Source organism: Crocodylus siamensis, chromosome 1, assembly GCF_052110815.1.
Source record: "Crocodylus siamensis isolate JL-2025a chromosome 1, ASM5211081v1, whole genome shotgun sequence".
In the NCBI taxonomy this organism is placed as follows: Eukaryota; Metazoa; Chordata; order Crocodylia; family Crocodylidae; genus Crocodylus; species Crocodylus siamensis.
Genome location: NC_143395.1, coordinates 229,373,819 through 229,386,100, shown reverse-complemented (window position 1 = coordinate 229,386,100; position 12,282 = coordinate 229,373,819). Strand labels below are relative to the sequence as shown.

General features: G+C 44.0%; 1 protein-coding gene across 2 annotated transcripts in view; it reads right to left on the bottom strand.

Annotated features, from left to right (window-relative positions):
• The window catches only part of ARL13B (ARF like GTPase 13B), a 66,576-nt gene extending 60,051 nt beyond the window's left edge, over positions 1 to 6,525 (bottom strand). For both annotated transcript variants that reach the window (XM_090058794.1, XM_090058784.1), the window contains exons 1-2: positions 6,327 to 6,525; positions 2,973 to 3,156 (exon numbers count right to left, since the gene is read on the bottom strand). In XM_090058794.1, coding sequence (XP_089914920.1) covers positions 2,973 to 3,031 — 59 coding nt within the window. In that variant the 5' untranslated portion in view covers positions 3,032 to 3,156; positions 6,327 to 6,525. The remainder of the gene's footprint in view (positions 1 to 2,972; positions 3,157 to 6,326) is intronic.
• Between the last annotated feature and the right edge of the window lie 5,757 nt (positions 6,526 to 12,282).

Below are 12,282 nucleotides of genomic sequence, written 5' to 3'. Positions count from 1 at the left end.
TGCTCACTAAAGCTTATTTTTCATGCTCTGTAAGTCTGCATCTCATTTTTCATATGGCCATGTTCTTCTGAATAACTAACTGCAAGAATCTCTCACATGCACATGCCCACACCCAACTTGATCACTAGGGATTTGTTCCTATTCTATTAATGCACAACTTAAGTGTAGATAGAAAAGGCCCCTACAAGATAAGTGGCCAGTCATACTTCAATTTCAAAACAGGCATCATATGTCCTACTGCAGGGGTGCCAAAGATATGGCCCACAGACCCCCATCACCTAGCCTCCTGTGCCAATCCCAACAGCAGCAACCAGGTTTTTCACTATTATGATAGAACAAATTAACTCTTACAGCAAAACCCCTCTTCTAATAAGCTGTTCTCCCAGTCCCATGGGAGTTCATTACAGTGATAATGTACGGCAGCAAGAGGGACCAACCTGAGGTATAAGTGCCACATACAGGCTCTGTGTACATCAGTTGCAGGCAATATGTGGCCTATGGGCTGGATCTGGCCTGCCAGGCCATTCGATCCAGCTCGCAGGGCACCTAAGAAGTTTAAAAAATTAATATTTATCTGGTCCTGGCAGCACAGCCCAGGGGAAGTCAGCAGGAGTCAGGAGAAAGGCCTGCCCAGCCCTGGCCCTGGACACCCAACCCAGAAGTCTCTGCCTGCAGTTGCTTTCTGCACACAGCTGCCTCCAGCACCACATGGCCCCCAGCTGCATCACTGGACTGCAGGAGCACTGAGCTGTGCTGCTACCCCAGGGTCAGGAACGGGCAGGAAGGGGGGTGTCTATGTAATGAGGGAGAGGGAAACAGATATAGCAATGAGGGAAGGGGAAAGAGAGAGAGATGAGCAAAGCAGAGTGCGTGTGTACAGGCGCGTGTGCACGCAAAGAGGGAGGGAGAGGAAGAATGTGCATGTGTTCGTAGGACAAGTCCCACAAGCACCCTCCAGCATCCCCATGCACCTACACCCCCCCTCACACTGCTATACATGCAGACCCCCACACCCATATCCCCTCACACAGCCCAGCCACCCTCCCCCCACACCCCATAGTCACCACACCCAATGTATCCACACACACCCACATGCTCCCTCACTGCACATACCTGTCCACCCCACAAAACCCCTTCACACACCCACACCCTCCCCCACATACCCACAGCTCCCCACAAAATACAAGAGTAAGACTTCATTTTAAGCTACTGTGCAATCATCTCCATGTACGCTACACAAACACAGGTAAATCAGGACAAAAATAATTTTTGAAATCAAATTAATGAACATTGTATGTTTGATTTTTAGAATATAATTTCGGTGTTTTTCTAGTTCTGAGATGGCAAAACCCCTTGCTGAAAAGAGTATTTCCAGGGGCAAAGGGAGGGGCTTCCGGTGGCAAAGATCAAGGGTTAGGGGAAGGGACTTCTGGTCCCCAGATGGCAACCGGAGGGCAGGGAACCTGTTCAGGGGTAGGGCTACCCATGAGGCCCTTACCAGCTTGCCAAAACTCAGTAAGCGGCCCTCCACCTGAAATAATTGCCCGCCCCTGCTGTATGTGGAGCACAGCAGATCAGGGGGAATCCAATAGTATAGGAAGCAGAAGGCAGAGCAGAGCAGATCAGGTACAGGGCAGGAAGCAGAAAGTAAAGCAGGAGATTGGGCAGAGGAAGAAGACTGGGACATTCAGGGAGGGTGCAAAACTAATTTATACTACATCTGCCAAAAAAATTGCCCCCACTATATTACAGAGTAGTGTATAATCTGAGCACAAAAACTCTGGATTAATATGGAAGCTTTAGTAACCAGCAGGAAAACCCCAGAAGCATGGTTATTTCTGCCTCCTTAAGATTACATATGTTAACAACACGAGACACAGAATTTGTAGAACTGCGTACTAGTACTTTTAGAGAATCCAGAAGGCTGATGAGAGAGTTCAAAGGCTAGAGGGCAGGATCATAAGCAAAGACCAGAGGAATAAAATGAAATAATCAAAAGTATTCATAATCTGTTTATACTAGATTAACACAGTCATACATCTGACATACCTGGGATGCATATTTTAACAAACTTCACACATTTAGGTTCTACAGAATCTAATTTTTAAAAATATATATTATTAACTTCCACTCAAGGTTATCAAGAAATATTTTTAGAGGTAAACCAAGTATAAATAAATGCACTGTTTTCCCTCAGCCTGGAAGCAGACAGTCTAGAGGCATCAACTATCTCATTCAAAGAAATGTGGGTAGGGAATGCAGGGAAGGAAAAGAAATAAAGGGAAGAAGTAAAAAAGGTGAGCCAAAATGCTCACTGTAGCAGGAAAATACTTAAAATATTGATGAAAACTGATATTTTAAAGAAAATCATAAATCAACCACTGCAATCTAGTTCCTTATGATACAAGTTTAATGGAAGGACTGGAATTCTGAGAAGTTATATCCTAAATCAAAGACCATAATTAAAAATAGAATCCAGTCCTCTAAACAGAGTGATTGCAAAACTTGTTTGTAAGTTATTTCTGAGGACTTAAATGAAAATCTGGGCTACCCCAGTAAAGGATTTTGGTATGCTACACTTTAGAATTAAAAAGGAAGAATTCTGAAAGAAGTTCTTAAAAAAAAGTAATTAGCCACCACTTCCCACTGCCCCAAATTTCAATTTAAGCAACCTAACCAAAGTCAGTATTACAAGCATTATGAATCCTTTCAGCAAAAAAATAAAATAAAAATAGAAATTTAAAAAAAATTACCCAGTATTACTGAACGTTGGGTTGTGTTTTCTTTCAAAGTTTAGTGCCTGAATTCTCTCTCTTTTTTTTTTTTTAAATCAAAATCAGTGAAGTATCATTAAGATGACCAAAGTTAGATAGTAGTATGGAATAACCTGGGGTAGCTAGTACACTCTGCAAAGCCTGTTTCAGCACATATAATTATAGAAATGAAGAATACTTCAATCTGCTCAGTCTTACCTGACAGGCTCCTGCCACTGTTTTAACCAGCTACAGCAATTGGCCATCAGACTAAACATCCTACTTTATCAGCCATCCAGAGCCAAGGAAGCTACAGAAACAATATGTAGACAGGTCAACAGATCCAGCAAGAGAGACATAGGAAGGCGGCGAAGAGATCAGCAACTCAGATGCCAGCTTGTCACTAGTAGCAATGACAAAAAACAAAACAAGCAGACAGTCAGTCCCTATGTGTAACCAAAATAAACTTCCCTCCCCTTCCCCAACTAAGAGCCTATTCAGAACTATTGCCTGTCTCTTAACTTCCCATGTAGAAAAGACTGGTAGGGGAGAGTTATCCTTGATTTCATGCATCTCTGCAGCACCACCATTGTAGCTACACAGCACAAAACTAGTGCAGAATCTGTAATTGGTACAATACTACTTACCTTGGTTTCAAGCAGAAACAAACTCCACCAGTGCAAATTGCTGCCCTGTTGACTAATTTAGCCCTTATTTCATCAGTCAGCTTAGTTAGGCAATGATTCCAAGCTTGGGTAAGAGCTCATCTTTCCACTGGTATTTTAAGATAATGCAGGATCCCAAGGTAGAGTGGTATTTTTAATTTATACATAAAAATTACATATAAACACCTCTACTAAATTCCATGCCATTCATTATGAGTTTTGTCAGTTAAAATGTAAAACAAACAGGCTCTATCTGCAGTAATATGAGGACATTTTTGCTAGGTTCTTATAAAAGGAGAAAAATGTCACATCAACTAATGTGGGCACTAGTGCTCAACCTCTTTCCCCCAGCAGGCCAGGTGGGTAGTGCCTGGTCCAACCATGGGCCAGATGCTGGTTCTGCTCCAGCACCCAAGGCCAGTGTCACAGCCACCATCTGGCCAGTGGAGGGGGGAAAAGGGACAGAGGCTTTACAGGGCCCTGCAAGGGGTAAGGGGATGTGACCTGGCTCCAATGGGTACTCAGGGCTTGGGGTTTGGGTATTTGGAAGAAGGAACAGCGGTCATATTAATGGCCACCACTCCCCTGCTGCCAAGTTTCCCAACCTGTAGGGAGACCTGTGGGCCAGATGCAATGGTTCTGTGGGCCACACTGGGCCTGGAGGTTGAGCAGCCTTGAACTAGGGCATTAAACTTAAAAACTAGTGCAGAGTCAAAGAACAATAGTTCCACATGTTTCATTCCCCTGCACCCCAACTTCTTCACAATTTTTGGAGGGTTTACCATCTCATTCCACCCTGCCCAAGTCCCCCTTTACCCTCCCCATCCTTTTTTCTTTTGAAACAAACAAAAAAAAAAGTGCCCATTGTGTTGGCAGTGATATTACTTGCAGCAGCATCCTACCCCCAATCTGCTCCAGGTAGCCAAAGAAGCTTGAGTCTCATTCTGACACTCCAGAATGAAGACTCACAGGTGTATCTCTGGGGTTAAGAATCAGAGCCGGGGGGGGGGCGGGTAGGCAATAATGGCCAGCTTTTTTGGTAGGCATGCCACAAGTTAAGTACTCCTCACCCAGCTGCTCCGATTCCTACCCCCAGAGATGTACCTGACAGTCTGCACTCCAGGGTGCCAGAATGAGACTCAGGCCTTTCTGGCTACCTAGAAAAGATTGGGGGTAGGATGCTGCTGTGAGAAGTGCCAACTGCCAGATTCCCTGAATCTGACAACAGCCATAGTTCCCTGACCCACTAGGGTTTTAGGGTTATGGCTCCGCTTCCAGCCTAGGGACAGTAAAAGGGTCATTCAACCTAAATACCTCCTTTTCAAATGGGAGCACACTGAGACCTCTTTTCAGGGAGTTGGGATGGTAGAAAACTCCCCACAAAGGACAGTAAAGGAATGTTGACATTGTGGTCTTAACAATTAAGAAACTTCAGACATGAACAACCTGACCAGCAAAAAAAATGGAGGGACACGGTATCACAGCACAGAAAAACTTCAGGACTTGCTACAGAAGAACACGGGTTGAAGGATGAAGAGATAAAGAAAGGTCTTTGCGATTCAGAAAAAAAGCAAGATACATAAGGCGGTACCCTAGATCCCTAACAGCATTCACGAGAAGTAAGAAACCCGGGACAGGGAACCAAGTTACCGGTGACTTGTCTAAACTTATATTTCCCACACTGGGTGGAGTAAACAGTAATTGGCTCTGGACTCCTTAGACTCCCACCTGCCTGTTTCCTTCCACATATTATCCCAGAAGAGAGGAACTATAACCAGTAAAGCCACCCAGGGGAAGCTACAATAAAGTGTGCAGCATGGTGACTGCACCTTTGGCAGGAGAGGCAGGGGCAGCACAGTTAAAAGGGCCTAAGACAGCGGTGCTAGGAATTTCTGTTTCCGTGCAGAGGGAACACAAAGTCCACAGAGAATGCCATAAAGGTCAGAGAAAGAGGCCATGTGATCCACTGAGATCAGAGGAAGATTAAGAACAGACTGACCCAGTGTCGCAGGACCTAAACATGGGGAGAGTTTGGTGTGGGCAAGAACACGGCGAGTATCCTATATACAGGGAGGATCTAAACATGGGGAGTATCCAGGGAAGGAAGCTTCTCCAGACCCAGACATGGGGATAGTGGCTGTCACAAATGCAACAGGCTCAGCAGCAACATCATAACAGGAAACTGATCTGCCAACCCCTCAAAAGCATGCTGGCACTGCTACCAGGAAACTCAGACAGAAAGGAGCCACATGCTGTGGCTAATAAAAATAGATGTGAAGCATTACTCAGTCACTAAAAGACAGACAACCTGATGTTCTCACTCATCCCAGAGCTTTCAAGTTATAACCAGAGGATGAAGAGTGAGTCTTTCCACTGCCATACTTCTGTCTGCAGGAAGGTATCCAAAACAAACAGCCACTTCCCATAGCCCATGTCCTCCTCCCATAAATAACTCCAGCACCTACTTTTTGCGTAACTGGTAACCTCTCCAGGCAGAAGCAGCATCAGCAGCCTGCAGCTGAACTGTTCATTGGATTTACTGCCGCCTACAAGACGTGAGCATTAACCACAACTCGGACCAAACATCGCATCAGCTTCACTCTACTATGCGATGGGTGGCAGCTGAAAACTGGAGCTGTCTGCTGCATCCCAAATAAACTGTTCTCTAGGTCACCTCCAGATACAAGACAGGAGATGAGAGAAATAAGTAGCTGCCATCAGAAGTGACATATTTTGTGACAGCCACGAAAAAAGTCACAAAGAGGGAAAAACACATACATCTTCCCGCTAGCAGCACAGCAGCGAGGCCGGGCACCTGGAGGCACGGAGGAGACAGCAACACCACCAGCCCCGCAGCTAGCGCCCCCGAGCGGCCGTTACCCGCCCCCGCCGACCTGGCCGTGCTCACCTGCCCCCGCAGGGCCCGAGGGGCCAGGGCCGCGGGTCTCCCGCGCTCACCGGCGGCCGCCCCCGGACTCGGCCCGCATGGCTTGCTTGCTCCGTCCCAGGCCGGGGCCACGGGGGACAAACAAGACCCACCGCAGGCAGGACTCAGCGGCCGAGCGCCGCCATACCGGCGGCACGTCACCTGCAAGGCCCTCACGTGGGGCGGCTGGCGCTCGCCCATTGGCTGGAATTCCATGGGGGTAGGGAAGGACGCATCACCAGGCTGGTAACCAAGGGTTACCGGAAACGGAGCGGGGTCCTGGCAACGGAGTGACAGGGCCCGAGGAAGGCAGCCAACCAATGGGAAACGCGATATGCTATTGATCGGCAGCCGGAGGCGGGGCGTTCTGCTGTTTGATTGGCAGCCGCTGGTCTGAGGGAGCCAATGGGAAGCGCGATGTGCTGGCAGCTGGGCGCAGGACGTTCTGCTGTTTGATTGGTATTCGCTGTCTTGGGGGAGCCAGTGGGAAGCGCGACTTGCTATAGATTGGTAGCCAGAGGCGGGATCTTCTGTTTGATTGGTAGCCACTGGCTTCGTGGAGCCAGTGGGAAGCGCGATGTGCTATTGATTGGCAGCTGGAGGCGGGACTTTCTGTTTGATTGGCAGCCGCTGGCCTGTGTAGCTGTGTGTGTGTACCTAAACACCGTGCTTTAGGGTTGTTAGTCGTAGACGTGTCGGTGTAAGGAGACAGGTAGACGCGGTTCTTTGGGTAGATGGGATATTTTTTATTAAACCAGCTAAATGGTTGGAAAAGTGTTCTTTGCTCCCCCTCCGCCTGAAGAACGCTGTTTGTGCCCAAAAGTTTGCAAAGAACAATTTTTCCAGCTATGAAGTTGGTGGAGCAGAAGGAAGAGTATGCTGAGATTGTCAGCAAGGGCCTTCGCTGCTCAAGTGGCTTCTTTTGAGCAGCTGTTATGATCCCGTTTTAGCTTTATGTTGGCTCTGAAAGGATGACAAATGATGAGTATTGGAGTATTTGAATTCCTAGACAGACAGAAGCCTTATTTATATTGTTTGTGATGTCAATGGTACTGTCCATCCCTTTTTATCTGACATGCTTGGACTTTCTGTCCTATAAGGATAGATGTCAGATAAAAAGCAGTGATCATTCCCTTCTTATACCGTGGGGCAAAAACTGGCTGATGTTGCATACTGAGGCAATAATGGATAAATGAACTGAGCATCAAGTTTGCTTTCCTGGAATGCATCAACTGTGTGTGTTTGTGCTGTATACTTGGGGCCTGATCCACATGTATAAAATCAGAGCCCATACATCTTAACTGTTCAGTGTGAGTAATGGTATTTCAAGACTTGAATGAATCTAGGGCCAGATTCTGCTACTTTCATTGATACTAAGTTCTAGGAAGGTAGACACAACTATCTGCAAATGAAGGTGGAAAGATCTATGCCTCAAACATCTATATAGATATATAAATCATAAAACATATATGATGTCTCAAGTTTGCTCAATTAAATCCACCATTCTGTAGGGCATTATTTGAAAGAGAACAGTAGCCGTGCAATCTTTGCTGACACTTTGAATGTACAATGAATGTTTGGCAGAACTGGTCAGTTGCACTCAGCTTTGTGTATAACACTGAACTTTTATGAAGTGTTTTTGTTATTAAGGATCAACTATAACATTACCCTTTACTAGGATCATAAATCTTTAATTACAGTTTGATATGGTGCTGACTAAAATTGCTTTTGGAATTAAACAATTCTTCTAGAGGTCACGAACAAGCAATTTCTTTTACAGGTAAAGAAACTGTAACTTCTCAGAGTGAAGACAAGACATGTAAAAGTCCCACTGATTTTAGTGGGAGCTGCACTTAGGAAATGCAGGATGCAGCTATTTATCTGCTCATTAACAGAGGTTGCTTGGAATGCATTCTTCTCATTTGCTGCTTCTTCCTTCCTGTTACACATAGGGATGGTTCCAAGGTTGTTGTGCTGATTTTTATTCATTTGTTTTGTAGCTCTGCAACACCATCAGCTGCATTTACTTGAGACGCCTGCCTCTGTAGCAATGATCTGGCATGACAGCTTCACTCCACTGGAGGCATCAAGCTGTGGCCAAATTGGAGGGAGATTTATCTTCAAGGAACAGAACTTTTACAGCATTAAAACTATAGAGCTCCTTTTGGGATAAAATATGAACGTGTCTTATCTTTACAGTATTCACAACTCCAATGCTAATCCCATCATTCCAAGTTAGCTTTCCTCTAATAACTCTTGCCTGCACATCATCTTTCTCAAACTCTGAGCTTGTTCCTGCTGGCAGGGCTGGAAGACAGAGATTATGTTATTTTTCATGAACCTAGTTTAGATTCTCTCGTGATCTTATTAAATATGCACAGATACAAACATAGCTAGGTAATAGGATATATCCAAATAATTTGACTTTAGCTTATTATCAACTTTTTTTTTGTTGCTTATATCATTGGCTGTCATTAGCAATATACTCTTTCTCTCCCCCATCACATGCCTTTTCAAAAAATAATTTGTTAATAATGTAACACTTATTTCCTGTATTCCAGAATTAAGAAAACCTTGAACAGATGTTTATTAAAACAAGTCCTGAAGTGTGTGGATAAGATTAGTCCAGAAGTTTATATGTAACAACAGAATTCAGGAACCATGCTTTATGCATGCTTACAACAACAGTCTTTTTATAGCTTTCAGTACAAATGAATTGAGTTTGGTATAAATGAATTGAGTACAAATGAACTGAGTTTGGTACAAATGAATTGAGTGTTTAGATATGTTTCGTTCACTGCAAAACCTGCTCCTCTTGAGGGTGTGAACACATAACATAATTGCTATGGGCTAATTATCCATGGATTTATTTTTCTTTTGCACCATATTCAATTTGTTCCATAGTAAGTAGTAGACACATGCACAAGGAGCTAGCCCAAGTTCATGCAGTAGGCATTATTATAGCATCAGGCCACTAGGTGGCAGAGAAGCATGTTGAGTAATTGGCAATCAACTGGTATATCAGTATAATTTACACCCCATTGTATAGTTAGCCCTCACTTTTCTAAGAGATAACTTCCCCTGGCATGGAGTGACCTGACACAGTTAGTTGTAAAGCTGTACACTTTAAGTGTTTCTACATATGTGCCTTACTGCAGAGTTGACAATTAGCTCCACAATAAAGTATAGCAAGGTTCTTTGTGTAGTTGTGGTATCTTTTATTAGATCAACTGAGTAGTTGGAAAAAGTTCTTTGCAAAATTTTGGGTGCAGTCACCCTTCTTTAGGCATAGGTAGTCTCTGCTATTCTGAAAATCCAAGGAATAAAAGAAATCACATCAAGAAGAAAAATCACATGCTACAAGCACCTACAAGAGATGAATCTGGATAGCTTCCCAAACATTATACAAATACACAAAAAGACTACCAAAGATTTATTACACCATCCATTCAACATGAAAAGAAGAAATGGAACCAATTACTACAGGAACAACTTCCCCAGCCATAAAACAATCCTCAGAAGAACAGCACCAATACCATACAACATTCCAACATCTTACCTGATGAAACAGAAGGAACCAATCAACCCTATAATATTATCAATGCCTCCATACACATACCAAAGCTGAAAAATCTGTCTTTCCCAAAAGGCCTTAATTTCTGTCCAGAAAAACACCCAAATAAGATACTACAATGTGGAGAACTAGAAGAATTTTTTTGATCCCTCCATCTGGAGGAGTATTTCCACAACCAAAAGGAATCCGCTTCCAACACAAATTCATCTGGTGACAACATTGACAAGAAAACTGACACCCAAAATCCAAAAAACCCTCAGATTGGGCACCTTACAGTGGATGAAATTCAAACCTCAATTGCTACAGTGACTGCTTCAGAGAAAGAATGAACAATTAAATACTCAACAACAAACACCACTACAACAACCTCTCCCTCACAGAAAGAAGGTTTGTAGAATCTCTAAGATCGAACCACCAAATAGTAATAAAACCAGCAGATAAAGGAGGAGCTATAGTTATCCAAAGACTACATAAAAGAAGCCAACAGACAACTCTCTACACTACCTACTATAAAATACTTCTTCAGGCATAGGAAGTCAGACATGGGCAACTTGCTCCTGAAAGCTTGCAAAGAACTTTTCACTAACTACTCAGTTGGTCTAATAAAAGATATGACATCTACCCAAAGAACCTTGCCTGCCTATGTCCTTAGACCAACACAGCTACAACCAAAAGCCCAGCAATGAAGTATCACAGTCTACACCTGCGCCAGAATTAAGGCACGCTAACTTAATTAACTCTGCAATAGGATAGTATTACTGGGGCACTACTATTTTATGGTGGAGTAATTAAGGGCATTGAAACACATGTGTAGACTGTGACCGGGGCTGGCTGGGACATAAGGAAGATATAGGGCAGGGACTGCCTGCTGCCTGGTCCTGCACGGTGGCACCCTCCTGCCTGAGTCAGCACCTTGGAAGCATGGGGCTGTTCCACCCCAGCTCAACATGCTGCAGTCCCAGGCATACATGCAGACACTGTGCCCAGGAACAGCTGACTCTGCTGTGAACTGTGCTAGAGTTTATTTCTGCATGTTAACTGCATATGTAGATGCACCCTGTGTATCAGTTCCACTTTCAACATGAAGTGAAGTCAAGGCACTCCAGAGGGAACATGAGTCAACAGCATTTCTAACCTTTTAAAAATGGAAGCTTGTCACACAGTAGATTTGAGGTACACAACAATAATACTTTGTATGATCACTAAACAAAAATAATGCTGAAAAAATATAATGAGGCGGTCTATCAGGAATAGAACAATCTTGCTTCAATAGACTTGTCATCCTCCTCTGCGGACACAGGTGCCTGTTTCATACTGGCAGTTAGATTAATTATCATTCCTATTATCTACAGCATTGTATGGTTTAAGTGTGCCTAGCTTTCATTGTAGCCAAGCCAAAACCATTGCTTGTCACCTATGTTTTAAAAGTGCCTACAAGATCTAGTCATGGATCAGGGTCCTGTTGTGTTAGGTTCTGTACAAATACAGAACAAGAAAACATCCCCCACCCCAAGGACGTTACACTCTGTTGAGAAAAGAAGAGATGAGACTGTAGAGGAGCAGGAAGAGAGAACAGCAAAGAACAAGGCAACAGTTATAAAATACTGGTTAGTATGATAAGCAATATTTTCAGCATGGCAGTCTAATTTAGGCAAACTTTTGACAAGCATTACAACTAAAAAGAGCTTTATGGAGTGTTTGGAAGGAGATCGATGAATTGGCTTTGCTAGAGGAGTGACCCATGAACACCCTAGGTAGCAGCAAGGCATGGGGCAGTGCCATTGGCTGAGCTGCTGGTAGCCTGACAGGCCAGACTGGCAGCGCAACCACTTCTTTTTTTCTTTTTTTTCCCCGTTTACTGCTCCTCTCTGAAAAATTTCAAGTGCTTGCCTTGCAGAGGATACTATCACACAGAAATCCCTTAGGCTTTGGTGTAAGCTAAGGCTGCTTTTTTGGGTTTGATTTGGTTTTGAATGTTTTCTTTCGAAGGCGGAGGGGGAGCTAGGAGGGGGAAGGAAAGACTCCCATGATGTAGATTATGGTGCTACTACAACATTCAAGCATGGGGTCCTCTTTAATTATTTGAAGTTTTCTCAGCTACATTAAATGAAGCAGCGGTCCTTCACTTGGCCCTTGGCACTGGTGGGGCTCCTTTGGTCTTAAAAGAAAAGCTATTTTTACAACCATTGGCCCCAGTAAACTGTGCTCTTAAGAGACTATATCTTCACAGCAAAATAAACATAGCTGGGAAAAGCAGACAAATCCAAACTCAACTTTTGTCTGAGAGAGGGTCTTCTCTTGAGTTAGCAGATAAAAAGATTTCTGGAATCAAGGCTGGTATAAATGTGTAGAAGAGCTGTTAAC